General features: G+C 37.8%; 1 protein-coding gene across 1 annotated transcript in view; it reads right to left on the bottom strand.

The window, feature by feature from the left end:
• Positions 1 to 18,609, bottom strand: part of PPIG (peptidylprolyl isomerase G) — a 28,209-nt gene extending 9,600 nt beyond the window's left edge. Inside the window, exons 1-8 of the mRNA XM_026084529.1 lie at positions 18,591 to 18,609; positions 14,292 to 14,371; positions 14,113 to 14,187; positions 11,674 to 11,781; positions 11,116 to 11,160; positions 9,002 to 9,089; positions 7,807 to 7,836; positions 7,573 to 7,712 (exon numbers count right to left, since the gene is read on the bottom strand). Coding sequence (XP_025940314.1) covers positions 7,573 to 7,712; positions 7,807 to 7,836; positions 9,002 to 9,089; positions 11,116 to 11,160; positions 11,674 to 11,781; positions 14,113 to 14,187; positions 14,292 to 14,352 — 547 coding nt within the window. The 5' untranslated portion in view covers positions 14,353 to 14,371; positions 18,591 to 18,609. The remainder of the gene's footprint in view (positions 1 to 7,572; positions 7,713 to 7,806; positions 7,837 to 9,001; positions 9,090 to 11,115; positions 11,161 to 11,673; positions 11,782 to 14,112; positions 14,188 to 14,291; positions 14,372 to 18,590) is intronic.

The raw sequence follows: 18,609 nt of genomic DNA, 5'->3' as shown, positions 1-18,609 counted from the left end.
GGGGGGGGGGGGGGGAAGCTCCTCTGCACAAAACAGGGAAATAAGGAGGGGAAGAGAAATATAGGATTATGACTTGTACCAACATAGTGTAACCTATCTGCATCTGAAAACTATTCAGATACAGCAAACATGATGCTTTCACACAGCAGAAAACAAAGAAGTTTTCTCCCTGAATGGATGAAGTTTTCTTCTTTTGCATTATCTGTAGTACAAAAGAATACCTGCTTATTCTAGCCAAGCACTTCCTTTGTCAGCCACCACAGACCTGTGCCCAAAATGATGATGTAATTTGTACTAGCTATTGTGTATCAGAGGTTGTTATAAAATAAATATTAAGCCAAATAATTACAAAACTCTTTAAAAAGGGAAAATTATCTTAATGTATTTTTGCCATTAGATGATCTTTAATTGTCCTTGCTCTAGAGAAGGAAAGTACGCCCTCTTGGGTGTTACACCAACTCAAGTGCCAGAAGAAAAAGATTTCAAAAATTTAAAAGAATTACAGGTTATTAACCAGCTTTTTACTTATAGAGAGCCTCAATTTTGTACAGATGAAAGTGAAGAAAAGTTTCACTTCAGAATTTCCTGCTAGCCATCTCTGATTATATACCACACTTACAGGTATCCAGAAAAAAAAAAAATCTTGAAAGTGGCAACAGTACCTAATATTAAGAAGAATCTATATTAACCACTATTCAACTCTTAGTGTGCAGTTATTTGGGAAATGAAACCTCTTAATTCTATACAAAAAGACTATAGAGATCTGAAAGCAAAAAAAGAAAAAAAAGAGTGAAATTCATTTAGAGAACTTGAGGCAGAGGAAACTTCTGTAATGAGTAGATCAGGAAACTGCCTTTATGAAAACATAAGCTGCTATTTCATGGAATAGCATATCGATTTTTGGAATTATCAATGTTAGGTTCTTCGAATGCCTGGCAGACATGAGTAAGTTGACAGATTTTTGCAGAGTCAGCAGTAGATAACAATAACTAATCATGTGAGCAGCTCAATATGGAAATTCTCAAATTCAACCCTAACTTGATTTCATTTTTGCAAAAACTGCCTGGATGGGAGGTAGCAGTTTTCCACGAATGAGCAAAAGCAATAAAACTTGCATAAAATTCATTACTAAACTGGTTAGAGAGGAAAATAAATCCACATTTCCACTTAAGGATGCATTATTTGTAATAATAAGCTAGTACTTCCCGCTAACTTTTAACTTACACAAGAAAGAAATTCTCATTTGGAATAGAATGATAAAAGTGGTGAGGACAGATCCATAGCTGGCAAATCACAGCATATTTCTGGTTGAGTTTCAGCCAGCTTCTTTATGCTAGATGACAGATGTGTCATGGGAACTTCAGAATGTTTCCTGCAGATTGGACGTAACTGGCTATGCTCTCAGGCAGCAAAGTCAAGTATGAAGGTATTTTATACCAGCTGTAAATAGAGACAATTAGGAGTTCCTAATGGAGAAGAGAAAGTCAGCGTTTCTCAGATAAGCAATCATTAAGCTCTCACTCATAGCACCATCTCTTAATATTAACTTACTCTTTTTCTGCATAAGGTTATTGAACATACAGCAGTGAGGCCTCTCAAATACATAAAGCTGTCAGGTTTTACTCCTGTCAGTCCATCTTCTCATCTACATTACTTCTGAGCAGGGTTTAGAACAAGCCACACACCTCTCCCAGCATGCCGTCTAGCTGTAGATTGCAATGTATTCATGTTGATTTTTCTAGATCCAGCAGCAGCCTTCAGTACTGTTGGTTCCAATGTTTTCATGAAAATATCAAAGCTGAAGCTGTACTGTTCTTTATCTTCAGCAAAATATGAGGTGGTAGCATTAGACTATCTACCTAAACCAACATCTCTTCTGTGGCAGCCCAGTATCCTTCTATCCTGTCAGGTCTCCCATTCAACACGCACGTCAAGCTTCTGGCGCAGTGATATCTCGTGGCAAAAGACAGATTTCTTCACTGATGCAGAGCATTTGCTTCCAAAAGACTTGGCTGAGATACAAGATTTGGATGACAGCAAGCTGGCTGAGGCTTAGTTCAGGTAACATTCAATCAGATACAAGATGCAGATAAATCTCTCCAAAAACCAGCAAGTCTGGCATCTTGGCATCCCTTTTTGCAGCCATGTTGTTCACAGTTTTTTCTCTAACGTTCCTGAATCCCCACATTGGTACAGTGGCTGAAATCGAAACCCATTGCACTTAACTACAGTAACTTTTCAAATTAGCATCACAGATACAAGCCTATGACTTCTACAGAGACTTTTTTCATAATGTCTCTACGTACATATTCACGAGCCACATCTGATGCAGATTAACGAAAGCCTGAGAGCCAACTGAAACACGACCTCGGTACTTCATAGATTAGTCTCATGGTAATTTCTGGGTGTGATATGAACTAGGAAGTTGTCTTAGCCATTTCTGACAGCTAATTTGTTTTATACTACCCTACCAATTAAAATCAGCTGAAGTTCTTATCAGAATTTTTTAGAACTTCTTGCAAAATATTTTTAGAAGAGCAGCTTCTTTTACAATACTGTTTACTTCCCCTGTTGGTCCAGATCAAGATATCTGTTCTATTTTCTCAAACTTTTGCTCATACATCTTTATTAAAGCACTATATTAAATAAAAAGTCTAATTTATATTTTATAGCAGTTTTACCCTGTTTAAATGTATATACATTGTTAGAATGTAACAAGTATGTATTTAAAATAGAAAACCAAGCAGTTCCCACAGGAATTTCAATCAAAGGAGCCTAGTGGCATATAGGGCTGGTAGTAAACAAAAAGAGGAATCACACCTGAGCTCTAAATACCATAAACACAAAAAGTAGTAAACAAGTGAACTAATATCCAAGTCCCAAGATATTTTCCTATGTTTATCTACTCAATTACTTATCCACTTCTGGTTTTGGCCCATTCAAAAATATGTATTATACTGCTTCCCATATACCTTCAGCTAAAGCAAGATGGCTCCAAGCTCAGTTTCAGAAACGGCTGAATAAGTCAAACACAGTTATTTCACGAAATTTTCCCTCTGCATCTGTTTTAAGTTAGTCAAAGGATACCTGTGACACGGTTTTATCTCCATCACTGAAACAGCTTTAGGTATGTTATAGTTATTTCATAATGAGTAAGTAATAAATAGAAGTGAAGGTAAGTTAATAAGTAACTATCTGAACAGACAGAACGCAATTCTCACCATATGAACAACAACTTCAGTGGCAGATGTATTTGGGAAATGCCGTGTGTGTGCACGTGCATTTGGGGGGGGGGAATAGCTGAACTGTTTACATAGCAAACAATATTTGGCAAAAGGTTTCAGATATACTTTCTGGCAACCTCTAACTATCTCTGTCCAGAAGCAAATGCTATTTTGAATGCCAAACCAATCTAGTTCCAGCCAATTACAGACCACATCAACAAACAAAACCAATCCTGTAGTATGAAGGTCGGTGAGAAGGAGAGAGACTTCTATTTACAGTCAAACCGTTCCACTTCGTTATCTTCAGTATCGGGTTTCAACCTATCAACGCATCTGAAATAGAGGCCTTGCTTCCCACTCCATTCACTGTGACCTATAGTATTTGCCAGACTTCATAAATTACCCGATCACGCTGCACGGCACAGCCAGGCACTCACCACACCTCAGCTTGTTATGGAATACAGCAACTCTTACGTTGGTCCTATGATATCAGACTACTGGACTTGAAATGAAGAAAGCACCTGGCCAGAAAGCAGKCAGGCCTAGCTGAGGCACAACAGCCAGAAGAGATGATCTCATCCTGCAAGTCACAGCAAGGACGCTCTTGGTTACCTTGTATCAAATCCAGTAACTTGTGCTGGACTAAAGCACGCTCCCCCAAAAGAGTGTGCCTTTACTTCAAGACACTACAAGACAGGTATTTTCTTTGATAATTTTTTTCAGTGTTTAATCACATTGCTGTTCAAAGTATTATTACTTTTTGTCTACTTCTGTGTGTTTTGTTTCAGCTATTTGCCATGGGTTTTTTTATTATGCCTTTCACTTTTTAAGGACCTACTGCTTCTTACTGTGAAAATTATACATAGTAATCAAGTCCTCATAGATATCTATTCATAAACACTATCATAATTAACTCTTGTTGACAGGACGAAGTTGTTGTTACTGTGAGGAGTGCTGTATCACAAGTGCCTCTGGAAACAGTTGTCTCTGTAGACAAGGGACCTGCATGCAGCTACAACCAGCAGAGGAGAAAAGCTCTCTCTGGCTTTACTCTGAACCATCTGATTCCATAGGGACATGTGTAACATCAATGAAGATCATGAATCAAGCCTAGCAATGCTCTCTGCAGAATCCCCTAGAAATACCCTCTTCATGAGAAATCTTCATTAAAGACTATTGTTAAGAATCAGTAGACAGAAAAAATCATTTTGTTTTTTTCTGTATCAGAATGTAATTTTTTAATCAATGTTCTTACCTTCTTAAAAATGTCTCACATAAACTTTTGATTAACCAAAGTCACAATGTCAAAAAATGAAACTAGGTTTGTGTGACTAGACCCCTTTCTGCAAAACTCTGTCAATTCATTCCAAATAAACTCCCATTTTTCATTATGAAAATGAATATGGTGTTAGTTGCTCCATAGTTCGTCCTGAGAATAGTAACTTAATTGTTCCATAATGATCTTTCTAAATACTGACATAACATTAACTTTTTTTTTAAAACAATTTTCTGACATTTCTCCAGAATTTTAAGATTTTCTAAAAATAACACCACTTGGCCACAGAGAGGGATATTTTTCCTTTATAATTTAAACTTCCCTCAATTTTCATTAACTCACTTTCCTACTTTAAAGAATAAAAAAATAAACAATAAATGAAGAAGAAACAAAGGGGGGGGGAAAAGACAAACATCCCATTCTTCTAGGTAAACATACTGTCAAATACCAAGTGAAAGCTTCTGTTCTAGCCTTCTGCAATACTGTAATTAAGTTGTGATCTCCGTATCACTCAATTCATGTAGCATCCAATAAATTAGTTCAGTCAGGTGATCATCCGCTCAACCCCAAACAAATTCAGTTCTTCTCTACAAAGGCATAAATGTTTCCTCCATAAAGTACTTCATCCACTCAAAACAACACCCTAAAATCCAATCCCCTTTCCTCAACCTTAACCCAAATGATAAACATTCAAACCAGGCACCTAACCTCTACTGCGATTCCTGCTAGTGTCACGTTGGCTTCCCTGCCACACCTAGGAACTGTTAATTTCATTGCTGTTCTATACAGACCTTCCCAATTCCTTCGTGTTGCCTACTGGACAAGCCCATGCAAAATAAGTATTTTGGTTTAGCCTCCCCTGCTATCATAACGTACTCTCCCACATAAATTTGCGATTATACTTCTGTTCCCAGGAATCTCCTCATTTGCCTTAACAACAAGTTCCCAGAAGCAATCTCCTCCAGTACCTGCCTCACTAACAACCTCAGTTCCCTTCTGCCTCCCACAGTAACATGCTACAAACAGTTCCACTGTCAGAGGCCTCTCTGTTGTTGGTCTTCCATGACACTGCTCACCTCCCAGAAATTGCTCCTCACATCTGGATTCCCTGGCCTCTTCCTTATACTGGCAGGTCCAAGGGCCTCTCCTGCTCCATTTCTCAGCTTTGGACTGCAGCTTGGCCAACTTCCTTCTGCTGACGTGATGACAAACTGTTCCTCCTATCTCCACCACCTCAGGTCAACACAGCTCATCAGTGGTTCCACATTGTGCATTTAGCAAACAGTTTCAGCCATACCATCATCTCTCACAGTAGTGGTGGATTTCCCTTTGCAGATCCTACAGAGAGCCTTTCCCTTTCAATGGCAGCATTCTCCACTCATCAGGATTCTCCATCACTGTCTGCCAGGCAGCACCTTCATCAGGCTGGTTCTGCATTAGTGCCCACATTCCTCCCCGCACTCAGCTCTGCCCTCCACCTGCCCATTCCTGGTGCCTAAGGCCTCTTGTTCTCCAAATCCTCCTGCTGCCCACCAGTATCTAGTATTGTGCCTTATGGTCAGTTGAATGGCTTTCCCCATCGCCCTGGCAGCAATCTCCCTCTGTGGCACACCGGACCAGCTACAGGAAGTAGTCTCCAGGCTCCTAGCAGTACCGAGGCGAAGAGGTACAAGGATACAGACAAACGGGTAGGACCAGACAGTCAGATCTCTCCAGAAGTCTGTTCTCTTTCAGGAAAAGTTAAAGGAAAAAGACATTTTGCATTTATTTTTTTGCTCTTTTAATGATGACTACTTTAAAGCCCTGCCTAAAGGCTTTAAGCCATCAGACAGTTCAATTCCAACTAAATTTGCATTTAGTGAGTCACTTTCCAGCCTTCTAGAATAGCCCGAAAAATGGAGTGTGGCGAACCAAGAAAGATGCATAAACAGGGTGGATGTCTCACCTATTAGTTCCACCCATGTCATATCTATATTGTTTCAGTTTATTTTCATATTTATCCCACTCATACATTTTCTAACAGATTTACTGCCTAAGTATTGTACAGTTAAAGTTACATCCTAACATGCAGGATGACTTACGAGTTAATCTAAGAAGTTGTAGAGCTTTTCTGAAGCCATTAGCCATAAGATAACTCTGTTTAGAATTTTGAGGGATTGAAGAGATCACTTCAGACTTCACAGCCATTCTCCTAGACATCACAACAGATGAACAAAGAACTGTATCGAAAAGGAAAACCAAAAACCAAGAAGCTCAAGTTTGAATGCTTGTATTTTCCTTTGGCCAAAGGAACAAAATTATACTTGTTTTGTGCTTCAGCATCCTTTGAGCAACCCTTCACAGTACAGACCACCAGAAGGTGCTAAGAATGAAAAACCATGATGATCTCTGTCAAGAGCTCCTACCAAACATGCATCCTGGATCTCTTCAACTGAGAGATTCTCCAGAGTGACAGCAGCATCTTAGCAGTGAGCTTTATTTTCTAAGAAGAGCAGGATCCAAATCTCTAATACCATGTTCAGCTCTGAAAGAACAGAGTAGGGCATCCTTTCCAAAAACAAAGGCAGGTTCTGTCATATCTGTTTATGAATATAGTTTATAGTAATTTAGAAAGGATATATGCTAAATGGCAGTTCCAGGCTTTCTACTCTAACTGCCTGTTCTGAAGATTTACCTGAAACAAAGTAAGTTCAATACCTTCAACAAAAACAGCAGTTATCAAAGAAGGTCAGACTGACTGACTCAGCATACTTAACAGAGCACTCTACTCTCTATGGGAGAAGTACTTGTCTGCTTTGTACTACAATAAGTTGAACTAGTATAAGAAAATCCAAGCCAGGAGAAGCTCTGAAGAAAGTATAAATGATGTGTCTTTAATAAGTCTCCTCCATCAGCACCTTTTAAGTTTTTTAGAAGACAAAACTGTACTGTAATATTGCTCCTTCTTCACTGATTGTCCCTCTATCCATCATAAGTATTTTTCTATTTATTTTTACAAGTGACCAACACAGAAGCAAATGAGCAAAAACACCTCATAGTTTGCATTTATGTAAATGCACAGTTCAACTTTACCTTTGGATTTTGGAATTAACTCTCCGCAACTCAGTATGCGTACTTCAGCATATGGTTTACTAGATGCATCTGTTTTCTGGTTTTCTATTTCTCTCACAACTTCTTGACCTGAGATGACTTGTCCAAAAACAACATGATGTCTGAAGAATTTAAATAGAAGTATGACTTCTTAGTACTAAATTTTTTCAAAGCAGTTCTCAAACAAACATATATGAAGAAGATAAACATATTTACCCATCTAAGTGAGGTGTAGGTTTGGTTGTTCTTTTGTTGCCAAACGAAGTAATTTAAAGAAAAAAACAGTTTTAGTGGAAAGCAGTCAGCATTTGAAGCATGTCATGTATATATATAAAGGTGAAAATTATTGAGTGAACTAATAAAACTGGACAAAAGCCACATCTTTACATTATTGTAAGTTTGCATGCAGCTATTTAATGTTTTATACATTAAACTACTTATTCAATTTCTTACTTTGACTAACACATTTTACATAAGTCAAACAAAAGTACAGATTATTTAGACAACATCTTTTTATAGGATATAAGTACTCTATTTATTAAATTATATTAACACTTCCAGGAACAGGCACAAAAATTAAGGCAAATTGTCTCAGAGAAAGGAAACTGCAAATAACCTTCTACACATTAGAAAATTTTCAGAAAGCAAAGGAAAAAAATAGCCATGTACAAAATATTTGACATCAAAAGTAGAAATGACTGTCTTTTTATCTATAGACAATCAAACTGTTCACAGCTTCCACTACACTAGGATTACTAAGGCATACAGATGTCAGCCATGACAGAAATCAAAAGCTGAGATAAATACACTAATGATCTATCAGAAGTCCCAAAGTACAGGTCTAATGGTATGTGACATGCACAACTGAGCATGTTAATTCAGGTCATGAAACACGTAAGACTGCTGAATTTCAAGAATGCTTTCTGTAGATAGATTAGATTTAACAGGGGTCTACTGCAGAAATATTTTAAGAATTAAAACTTATATATAACTCTAAATGAGACTGCTTTTGAAAGTTATTTTGTACAGAAAATTTCTCTACTACTTTGAGTCTAGAGAAACTCCAGAGCCATTCTCCCTCCCTTTAGACAACATACATTAAAAGAATGTGATGAAGTTCTGCAGGGATCTAACAGGTTTGCATTATTGCCAGAGTTAGAACACACCTACCAAAAAAAAAAAAAAAAAAAAAGCTCTTTTGTGCAGACAATAAGCGCTAAACACGAAAGTGATAAAAAATGGTCATTTTCCCTAAACTGCTCATTAGAAAAATGGCTACTTCCCTGGAACTTTGTGAAAAAACATCAGCTTTGCGTTTGCTCAGGAGCTAGTCTTCAATAATTAAAAGGGTTACCTTTACAGCTTACAAACTGCAAGCCACAGACACACTTCATAACAGTTCAATACTTACATAAAGAACTGTGAACCATTTGTATCTTTCCCTCGGTTGGCCATTGAAAGGAGAAATTCTTTGTTGTGCTTTACAGCAAAGCTTTCATCTAAAAGAAGTGTTTTCAATTACTTCAGAAACACCACGTGCTTAGATAAATGCTATAATCTAAGTAAACTCATCCTAGTCACTTCAGTAAAAATAACATTAAAATTAGATTCAAAATAATAGGTACTATTTTTTAAATACATTACACCTTTCATTCCAAATAGTGCAATTTAAGAAGGGGAAATATGAATTAATGATTTATAGCCTGAGAAAAACTAGAAGTGAAAACTTCATGTTCAAGAGATTTGTTTCCTACCAATGTTAACAGAGACCTGATTATTTTAAGTTGTCGCTATTTTTATTCTGCACATGCAGATCATTGTCTCTTTGAGGTAGAAAAAATTTATTATGGTGCATTAAGAATTACGAAACCCCCTCATTTTCAGGCTATTTTGTTATTTTTTAATAAACATGGAGATCCAGTTTGATGGCAATCCCAAACAACTTCTGTTTGTCTATCAGCTACATAGATGAGTTTAATCAAGCTAGCCATTAAGAAAATAAGTTTAGCTGAAACGAATCTTACTTTGGATGATGAAATTATTTTAACAGTTCAGGTTAAATCCCAATGAAACTGTGAAATGTAATCATCGTTCTTCACTTAAGACACTTGTAACAGATCATCCTATTCCCCTTCTTCCCCAAAACAGCATAAAGGCTGCTGGAGCGTCTAAATTGTCCAGATGGAAGAAGATTATCATTTAGATATACGGCAAGAGAAAGAATCAACAAAGAGGAAAAGTACACTGCCTGTAAGGCTGTGGTCTTACATCACGCTGAGTCACTGGCAGGGAAAGGGACAGTTCCACTCACTACCCACTGTCACCTGTACCATTGCTGTCTTGCATGGCATTAGGTGTCATCTAACCCTGTGGTGAGCTGGATAAGGGAGCCTCATCAGCAAAAAATACCCTATGGATTCGTGCTATGGCTGCATTGAATAAACAGTTTATGACTGCCAGAAGGTAAAAGTTTTGCTACTTCTTCCGTCTCCCCCAACCATACATTTCTCCAACCCCAGCTAGTCACTTGTGTTGGTTCTGATTCTTGTCGGACTACCTATTGAATTGGATCGACTCACTAATATGGAAGCAAATACATTTTTGCTGTACAAGTTGTCTGGCATTTTAGCAAGCTGAATCAGCTTAGTTTGATCTGATGGGAACCACGGTCAGTGCAAGGCAAGACCTCCCTCTTTTGGCAGTTGCAAACTGTTGATTCAACCCAAGGTCTGATATAAAACTGCAGCCTAAACTTACCAAAACAGTGAATAAATCTTTTGATTGCTTGCTGCAAGCTCAGACAAGCACCAATGTTAAAAGAAAAATGGAAAGAAGAGGGGAAGATTACAACCCCCCTTACGTGGCAGCTAGCCATCAGATGGGGTTAGTTGTAACATGAAACTGCTCCCTGAAATAGAGAGATGCTCCAGTACATTCTGGACAAACACAGGCTGGGAAACAGGCTGAAGAGAGAACTTCTTAGGTGACACTGACTAAAAGAGAACCAGCACTGTGACAACACAGATGGCCTCTTAATACTTAAGTTCTCTTGAGTTCAGGAAAGGAGGGCTTTATACTTTCCTGTAAATAAAGACAACTTCCAAAAAAATCTGACTCCATCATGACTTTCTCCTTCTGACTGGAGGAAAGGCAAGCCCCAACTTTTGGCTATCTGCTCAAGTCAAAAAGGTATATTCAGAATCAGAATACGATATTTAGAAACAGTTATAAAAATGTAAGTCCGGCAAAGCTCCTAAATCTGAACGAGTTCCATTTTTAATTTTTCATTAGTTAAAAAGGTTCACATCTTAAAAAATGAACAAAAAAACAAAACAAAAAAAAAACAGAAAACAAAAAGCCACCCCCTCCATTAAAATAGCCTCATGTGAAAAGCAACAAAAGACTCTAAGACCAAACAAAATTCTAACAAAGACAATGGAGTTGATATTTACAGAACTGAGACTACAGAATATAAATATGATTGTTTATAGTAACACTGAAAGAGTGGACTCATGAAACTCTTACCTTCAAAAAAGCCGCCATAAATGGATTCTCCTCCCCTGCCATTTCCTTGAAAGAGGAAAAGTGGCAGTTACAACTTAAAGTAGTGATAAAAAGAGTCACATTTTATTGAAGATGTTTTGCAATAAAAACTATTGCTCCAACTACATGCAAGACACTGACATTATTCTTGAAGATATCTAAAGATGATCAAATAATAAGAAACATTTTCTTGATATTTCCTTTAAGCAGAAACAAACTTGGAAAACAAGAAAGTTTTCCCATGTATTTTACTATGTTCTCTCTCTTCTCTTTATTTCCCAGCAGTAGACATAATATTTTACCATCACATATAAAGCTTTCAATACAAATCTACTCTGAGCACTAAGGTAATGGAGCAGAAATTATGTGTATGTACATATGTATATATTTTAAGTGTTTTCGAGTAAGGTTCTTACTCAGAAAGAAAAAAAAGCAGTTAAGTTACAGAATAATTCATGTATGTAAAGGATGCTAAACAGGACTTTTGCAATATTCTACTACATAAGCATTAGTTTTCTTTAAAGAAGATTCACATCATACCTTCACTGAAGTCGCCTCCTTGGATCATGAAATCTTTCACTACCCTGTGAAACAGACAACTTTTGTAATGCAATGGCTTTTGGGTGGATTTTCCTGTACCCTTTTCACCTAAAGGAGAGGAAAAAAACAAAAAACAAAAAACAAAGTGACTCTTTGTACCTGTAGAATCTCCACTATTAAAAAATACTGCCTAAGGGCTTGATCAAAATTATCTACCAAGTTCTGAAAAATCAACCTGAGAGGTAGGCACATACCTGTCAGTTTCCTGTTTGTATTACATTTGAGGAAACAGAGCAGAAAACAGCTTCTGCCTCTGCAGTTATATCAGAGGAACTCCTTACTGACATGAGCATACAAGATAAGAATCACCTTTTTCTCCCCCCCCCAGGATAGCTACAATTAATTCAAGACGACATAAATTAAGAGCTCAAACAGATATGGAAAATGACACCTATCCAAAGAGAATTAAACATCCAAGGGTGCAGTATCTTACTATTACTGCTGGGAGGACGTGACTATTCACGTAACTCAAAGTTCTTTCATGGAATCTTTCTAGGCCTCTTCTGTGTAAATTCTTCTAAATTAAACAGTCAGTGTAGGTTTAAGATAACTGGCTTTGCCCAGAAGGTGGAGAGGAACAGTCGGATCTTCAGTTACAACACCCTGTGGTGAAGGTAGCATAAAAGGTTGTAACTAAAAGAAGAGTAAAAAGGAGAAGGAATCTTGTTCCCTGCCCTGCTCCTGACTGCATCCACCACCCTCCTGCCTGGCACCAATTCTGGAGCTCCTGCTCTCTGCTGAGTTCGCAAGATGAACAGCTCAAGGTGGAGTCCTGCAAGAGGCAGAGCCAACCTCAAGGTGACAATAAGGTAAGCAGGGAGACTGTGTTGGAAGGAGAAGGAGCTTTTCCTCCCACTGCCAGCACACGGTTCAACTGTGACCTCCCACAGCCTCATTCTGAGCTGCAAAACTGACAGCTTTGGTCAAGGGCAGTTGCCTCTGAAATTTTCTATAGCTGATTGGTGCCTCCAAATGCATCTGACTAGCTATAAAGGTGCTTCTGATAGGATCTTTGATAAACGTATAGCTGTGTCTGTTCCACTAGGTTGGTGTAAGCCTAACATAGATATGGCAGGAAAAAAAGAGGTGGTAACCCATGTTTTAAGAAGACTGTGTATCCTTTTCAGAATTGACAAAAAATAAGTATGAAAATACAGAAATAAAATCAAAATTTGAAATAATTTGCTGTCATAAACACTCTGACCACATACTTTCCTCATTATTCTTAAATACATTGAAGCAGTGAAATAATTAATCTGAACTTGATTTTAAATGTGAACCACTAAGTATGGACTTAGTAATACTTGTTTCTGACTTGAAATGCTATTCAGAGACTTCAAGTAAAAAATTCCCTGCAGTAGCAGGGAAATATGACCTTTATGCAATAAATCTGACTTTTGGGCATTTGACAGATCAAGAACACCATGGTCGCATCATACCAAACTAAAACCCATTTAAACAAAACAAAAACAAACCAAACATTTTAGGGTTCAAATTTATTAACAAATTTTGGCACGCTGATTTTGTGCAAGTAAACCAGTTTCAAATCCGATAATGCCTCCTTTCCTGTAGGCAGCATGAGTGTTACACAAAGTGTTCTAGCTAACTTGACATAACTGTAATCACGGTCTCACACCTGATCCAGATCAAATTAGTACTGCTGAGTGATTCATATGAGCAGCTATGACGCCTTGACCTGAAAGGGAACAGAGCTGACAGGAAAGGAAGCAGGAAATGCTTAAGACAGAAAATATGGGTTTATATATACACAAAATTATTCTTGTGATAATATTTTATTATTAATTTTTGGTAAACTATCAGCATTTTCAACAAGAGCAGGAAGTCCAAAGGAAGATATTACTATTTGGAAGTGTTTCTAGGAGAGAAATTTTTAAACATTTTTTTCAAGAATTAATTTGAATTTCACTAGAGATGGAAGTCACCAGTCTCCATCTACAAAGAAAAATTAAAATGATAGCTAAGTAGGAAGCAAAGATAGTAATGAATACATTTGAAATACCTCAAAATATCATAAGACTAAAACGGAAGTCTGCATGCTTGACCTTTTATTTCAGGATTGGATAATGTTACATAATGTGAGCAGTAATTTCTAGTAACAGAAAATCAGCTTATTGTGTCAGTATTTGAAGTTGATTAGTATATGCTCTCTGCAACATCCTAAGCCAAAGCTATAATTGTTTTGATTCTGCATCAGATGTATATGAGAAATATGCTAAATCTCTACAGATGCCAAGAACCAATGCTTCATGTGCTTGCTTTTATATGTCAGAAAATGTCAGGAAAAATAACTTGGGTGTCAAACTATCTAACATGGTATTATATTAAAAATTATAAATAAAATTAAAAAAATCTACAAACCTGTGCAAAGGCAGCGAAAATTCTCACATGTCTTTGGACACACATCCGAAAACAATTCAAAGACCACTCTTCCAGCTAGAAAAAAAACACATTTGTTACGAAGTTGATTGGTATTTGTATTATTCTTAGATATTTCATATGAGTATCATGTTATTGAGTACATATTTTAATTTTCTTACCGGGCACATTGTTGATGGCTATGTCAAAAAAGCAACGAGGTCTCTGGACCTTTACTCCCATGGCTTCAAAAGTTTAAATACTGTAAATAATAAAAATAAGATTGTTTTTCCTTTTGTGTAGTGAAACTATGCTTAAGTCAAACAAGAAGATTCTATAAAGACAATAAAGACTGCACAAAAAATAGATAAGAAAAGGAATCCATAAAAAACAGATAGCAAACAAAAATATTTTGAAAGACAGAAAGCCCAAAGTACTTTCCATCAATTTCATGTTTTGCAGACCCAAAGGAGTGATTTTATTTTTACTACTTGCTGCAATAGTTTTAACTTTAAGCTTGAGTGTCATAGTTCAAATGAAGAAATAAAAAAAGAAAAGATACTGCAAGATATGGGGAATATAAAGATTTAAGCCTTCTGGCTCTCCAGATGGTCTAAGATAACCACTTTAAGTCATTTGTTCCTAGAATTCTTGTGTCTTCAAGACAAAATACGAATCACAGAAACAAGAGTCAACTTTGGCACCAGAGAGTGCTCTCAAACACCTTGTTGCAACTGCCTTTGAACTGTTTAACCAGACTAATCTGTGATCTCTTAAGTTCAGCGTTAGCGGCTGAGGAGCTTGCAGCCTCCCTGCGCCACCTCACCTCCCTGGTCAAGGTTACCGGCCGCAGAGCAGGCCTGCCTCCCCAGGAGTACGTCAGCTGCTGCAGTGCACAACCAAGGCTAGCTTCTGCTAAACTCAATTTCCATTAATAAAACTGGTCCATGAACTACACCTGCTCGAGAGTGGACATGCTGCTTGTAACATGTAGAAGTACAAAAAGGCAACAGCCTGGGACGGTACCTTCTCTGACTGCTGGAGGTTTCTGTCAGTTCTGTGACAGCCTTGCTGCAGACTTGTACTTGCCCCGCACTCCCCACCCTCGCTGACACTGGCATTCACCTGCTATTACTGTGGGCTGGTTCACAAAAAAATATCTGAGCAGCCTGTTATTCCCTTAGCTATCTGCAGCACCTCACCACACAGGCGGACAAGCAACACGCAGTGGCGCAGGGGATGGAAGCAGAACCACGCAGGCAGGGCTGGAGGGAAGAGGCCGACAGCAGCACTGGTGCGGGCCAGAGCCGACAGTCATGCAACTGCACCCTATGCCTAGCTGGGGCTGCAAATTAAGAGCACCCACACTGACAGACAATTCTTAAATAAGAATGGGAAATAAGAACTCAATGCAAGGAATAATCTACTGAATTCACACAAAAGCATGACTGGGCACAAACTGTATTTGACAGTTCTGAAAAGCTGACAGACATACTAAGAACACTAGATGCAAACCAAAGGAAAATTCTGTATATGATAAATATTTGTGTCCTTCACTACTTAAACAGGAGGTTTTCTTCCCTGTTAAACTCCAGCTGTTCATATAAGCAACTGCCACAGCGCACACAGCGAGGCAGCTCTGATCAGGAGCATCTGTAGTCTGGTATCACCGATCTTTCAGATGGGGAACACCAGAATCCCCCGGCAGTAAGCACAGAACTGAGGTTAGGGGATAGACTTCCTAACCATGTAAGTGGCAGGCTACTCCTGACTTTGTAAGCTGTATTGTGGAACCTGAATGTAAAGAAATAAGCAATAAAACATTAATATTTTTTCATCAAGTTCTTTGAAATAATTATGTAAGTCAAGTAGGGGTACTTTCAGAAATATCAGAATTTTTGCCATAAATATTAAAAAGGAATGGTCAAAGAGTGAAAATAACTGATCATGGCTACAACTTCATACCCTGGCCTAAACATTTAATTTCTTAGAAATGTTTTTCCAGGACTCCTGTCACTGTGGTATCAGGAGCTGCTCTAATTAGGATCCAGAAAATCTACATTAAAAAATAAAGATGTAGGTCTTCCACAATTATTGCTAAGTGAAATGACTTCAGCTTTGTATTGTTTCTCCTCCTTTCACGGCATTGATTATTTGAGAACCCTAATGTAACCTTTGCCATATCTTTGAGTGTATGAATCCCCTTATTTTTAGTAAGTAATAACTTCCCTTCATGTCATTTGCAACTCCAGCATTCCTACATCATGCACAACTAGGACATTCTTTCCCTCTTCTGATGACCCAACCTCTCTGAACTACCGCAGAGAGGAAACAAACATGATGATGGCAGAAAGATCTTTAAGACTGGAGTACTTTTTCCAGCATTTGGGAGGTAACCTATAAATTTTCAGTTTTAATTATATTTTATTGCCAGAAAACACTATTAAAATCTGTATTTTAGACATACTGCATACATAATCTCTTCTAGAACTGAACTAGTAGCTGTGCCACAGAACAGCCTAGAAAAACCCTATTGTTGCCATCTGTCACTCTCAGCTTAAGAACTAGAGGCTATAAGAAATCAAAAAGCTGTAAGGTAATCATGTTAGTCTATATTATCTTTCCCCCTCATGCACAATGTCACTCCGAACGTTTTACCACGATTATACAGTGGAAATTCCAAGAACAATGCAGGACTGATTTAAATGAAACACCAGTCAGTAGCTCATCATTCATGCAATTTAGCCTGACCAGACTTTGCAAACACCTAGAACCTCAGTAGATATCCTCTTAGCTGCGTAATGAATACATTTATTCACACCAGCCAGAGCCTTCGTCAAAAGCAGCAGCCCTACCTTGGCCTGCTTGCTCCTGTCTCTGAACTCCCCCCTCTCCTATCAGCACAACAAGTTTTGTAGCCACATGGAGAAACAAATGGGGAAAACTCATCTAGCTGAAAATTTTGTTGTTGTCAAGTTAGCAGAACACCACCCAGTTCATGATACTGCTACACAAACTCTTGGGCCAGCACAAGGAAGGAGGCAGCATGGGTAAGGGAAAAAGGAGAGGGGAAGGTAGGAGTGGACAGACTTCCTTCAGAACTGAAACCAGCCTGAAGGACAGCCATCTACTCCTGCACTGTCCATAGCAGAATATAGCCACATGGAGAGGGGGGAAAAAAAAAGTTTCTTTTTCCAGAAAACCTCTCAGAACAAACGCTATGGTTTGGTGATAAAAAAAATAAATATTGTTTTGGTGATAAAACCGCAAGTCACTTTAGCTGAACTAAGGCATCCAAGGGTCTATAGTAGATGACTCTTCAATTGTATCTGAACTTTAGACATTTGGCTGTTGTACTTAAGTGAGAGATATTCAATTTCTGCTTTATGGGCAGTTTGCTTGAGAAATAGAAGAGGAAGGAACACACATTTATATACACGATCTTAGCCAAAATAAATACACATTATCTTAATATGTGATACAATTTTAATTGCTAATATTGATAATGATTAAAGCTAAATCATGAAATAAATGTCAATATACCTACCGCAGTCAATTTTGACTTGGTTTTGTAAAGAAAAGGGTGGAAGAGGGAAGGAAGAGAGAGAGAATTCTGCCTGAATTCTCATTCTCACCAACTTTTGCTCGATTTGATAAGTTTATCTACATTCTCTCATGAAGAGTGGAACAAATGAAGTCTAAATTGTACTCTAAATCCTTATCCCACACATTGTATAAATTCAGATCTATCTACCAATATGACTTCCCCAATTACCTCCAGTGTCCCCTGCACTTTCCCTAAATCCTCCAATAATCTTCCCTAAATACTGGCTGCATTTGGTTCCAAATGGCAATTGCGTCAATTGTTCAGTATGAAAACCCTGACCGAACAATCACCAGGTCAGATAAACATACCTAACTCTTGAGCAGATGTTGCAAAAATCCTCCCTAAATAATCCAGGAATATCTCATCCTTGAACCCATTTGGAAGACAGAATCAAAACTTACTGGAAAGGGGTGGGGGGAGAGAGCTAGGTGTTCTTGCAGGAGAGAGCTGATGGAATAAATAAAGTGGACAAGCTTTATTAAATCCTTAGTAAACCAGGCTAGAACATCAACGACATTTATCCTAACTACCTGACTAACTTAACTAAGTGAGCAATTCCCCTTCAATATACTTAAGTATTCTTTGCAGTCAGTACTTTTTTCTCTTCTGTAGTTCATTGTGCATCTTTGATTTGAAAGTCAGCTACATTTTGGTTTTTAAACTGTCCTATACTACATTTTTTTCTTCTCTTGTATTTTTCCTGTCCAATTCTCCAAAAAGAAACCCTGTCAATGAGCCCTGTCTTAATCCAACTGTTTTTCCACACTCATATTTCTTTTCAACTATTACCTTGTTAATCCCACACAAATAGATATTATTTAAAATAAATAAATCACATCAGGTTACTAAATTAATGTTCATATCATTAACTTACCAGCCAGAAGTCAACCCAA

The sequence above is a fragment of the Apteryx rowi genome, unplaced genomic scaffold, assembly GCF_003343035.1.
Source record: "Apteryx rowi isolate R43461 unplaced genomic scaffold, aptRow1 scaffold_645, whole genome shotgun sequence".
Taxonomy (NCBI): domain Eukaryota; kingdom Metazoa; phylum Chordata; class Aves; order Apterygiformes; family Apterygidae; genus Apteryx; species Apteryx rowi.
This window is presented reverse-complemented; position numbering and strand designations above follow the sequence as displayed.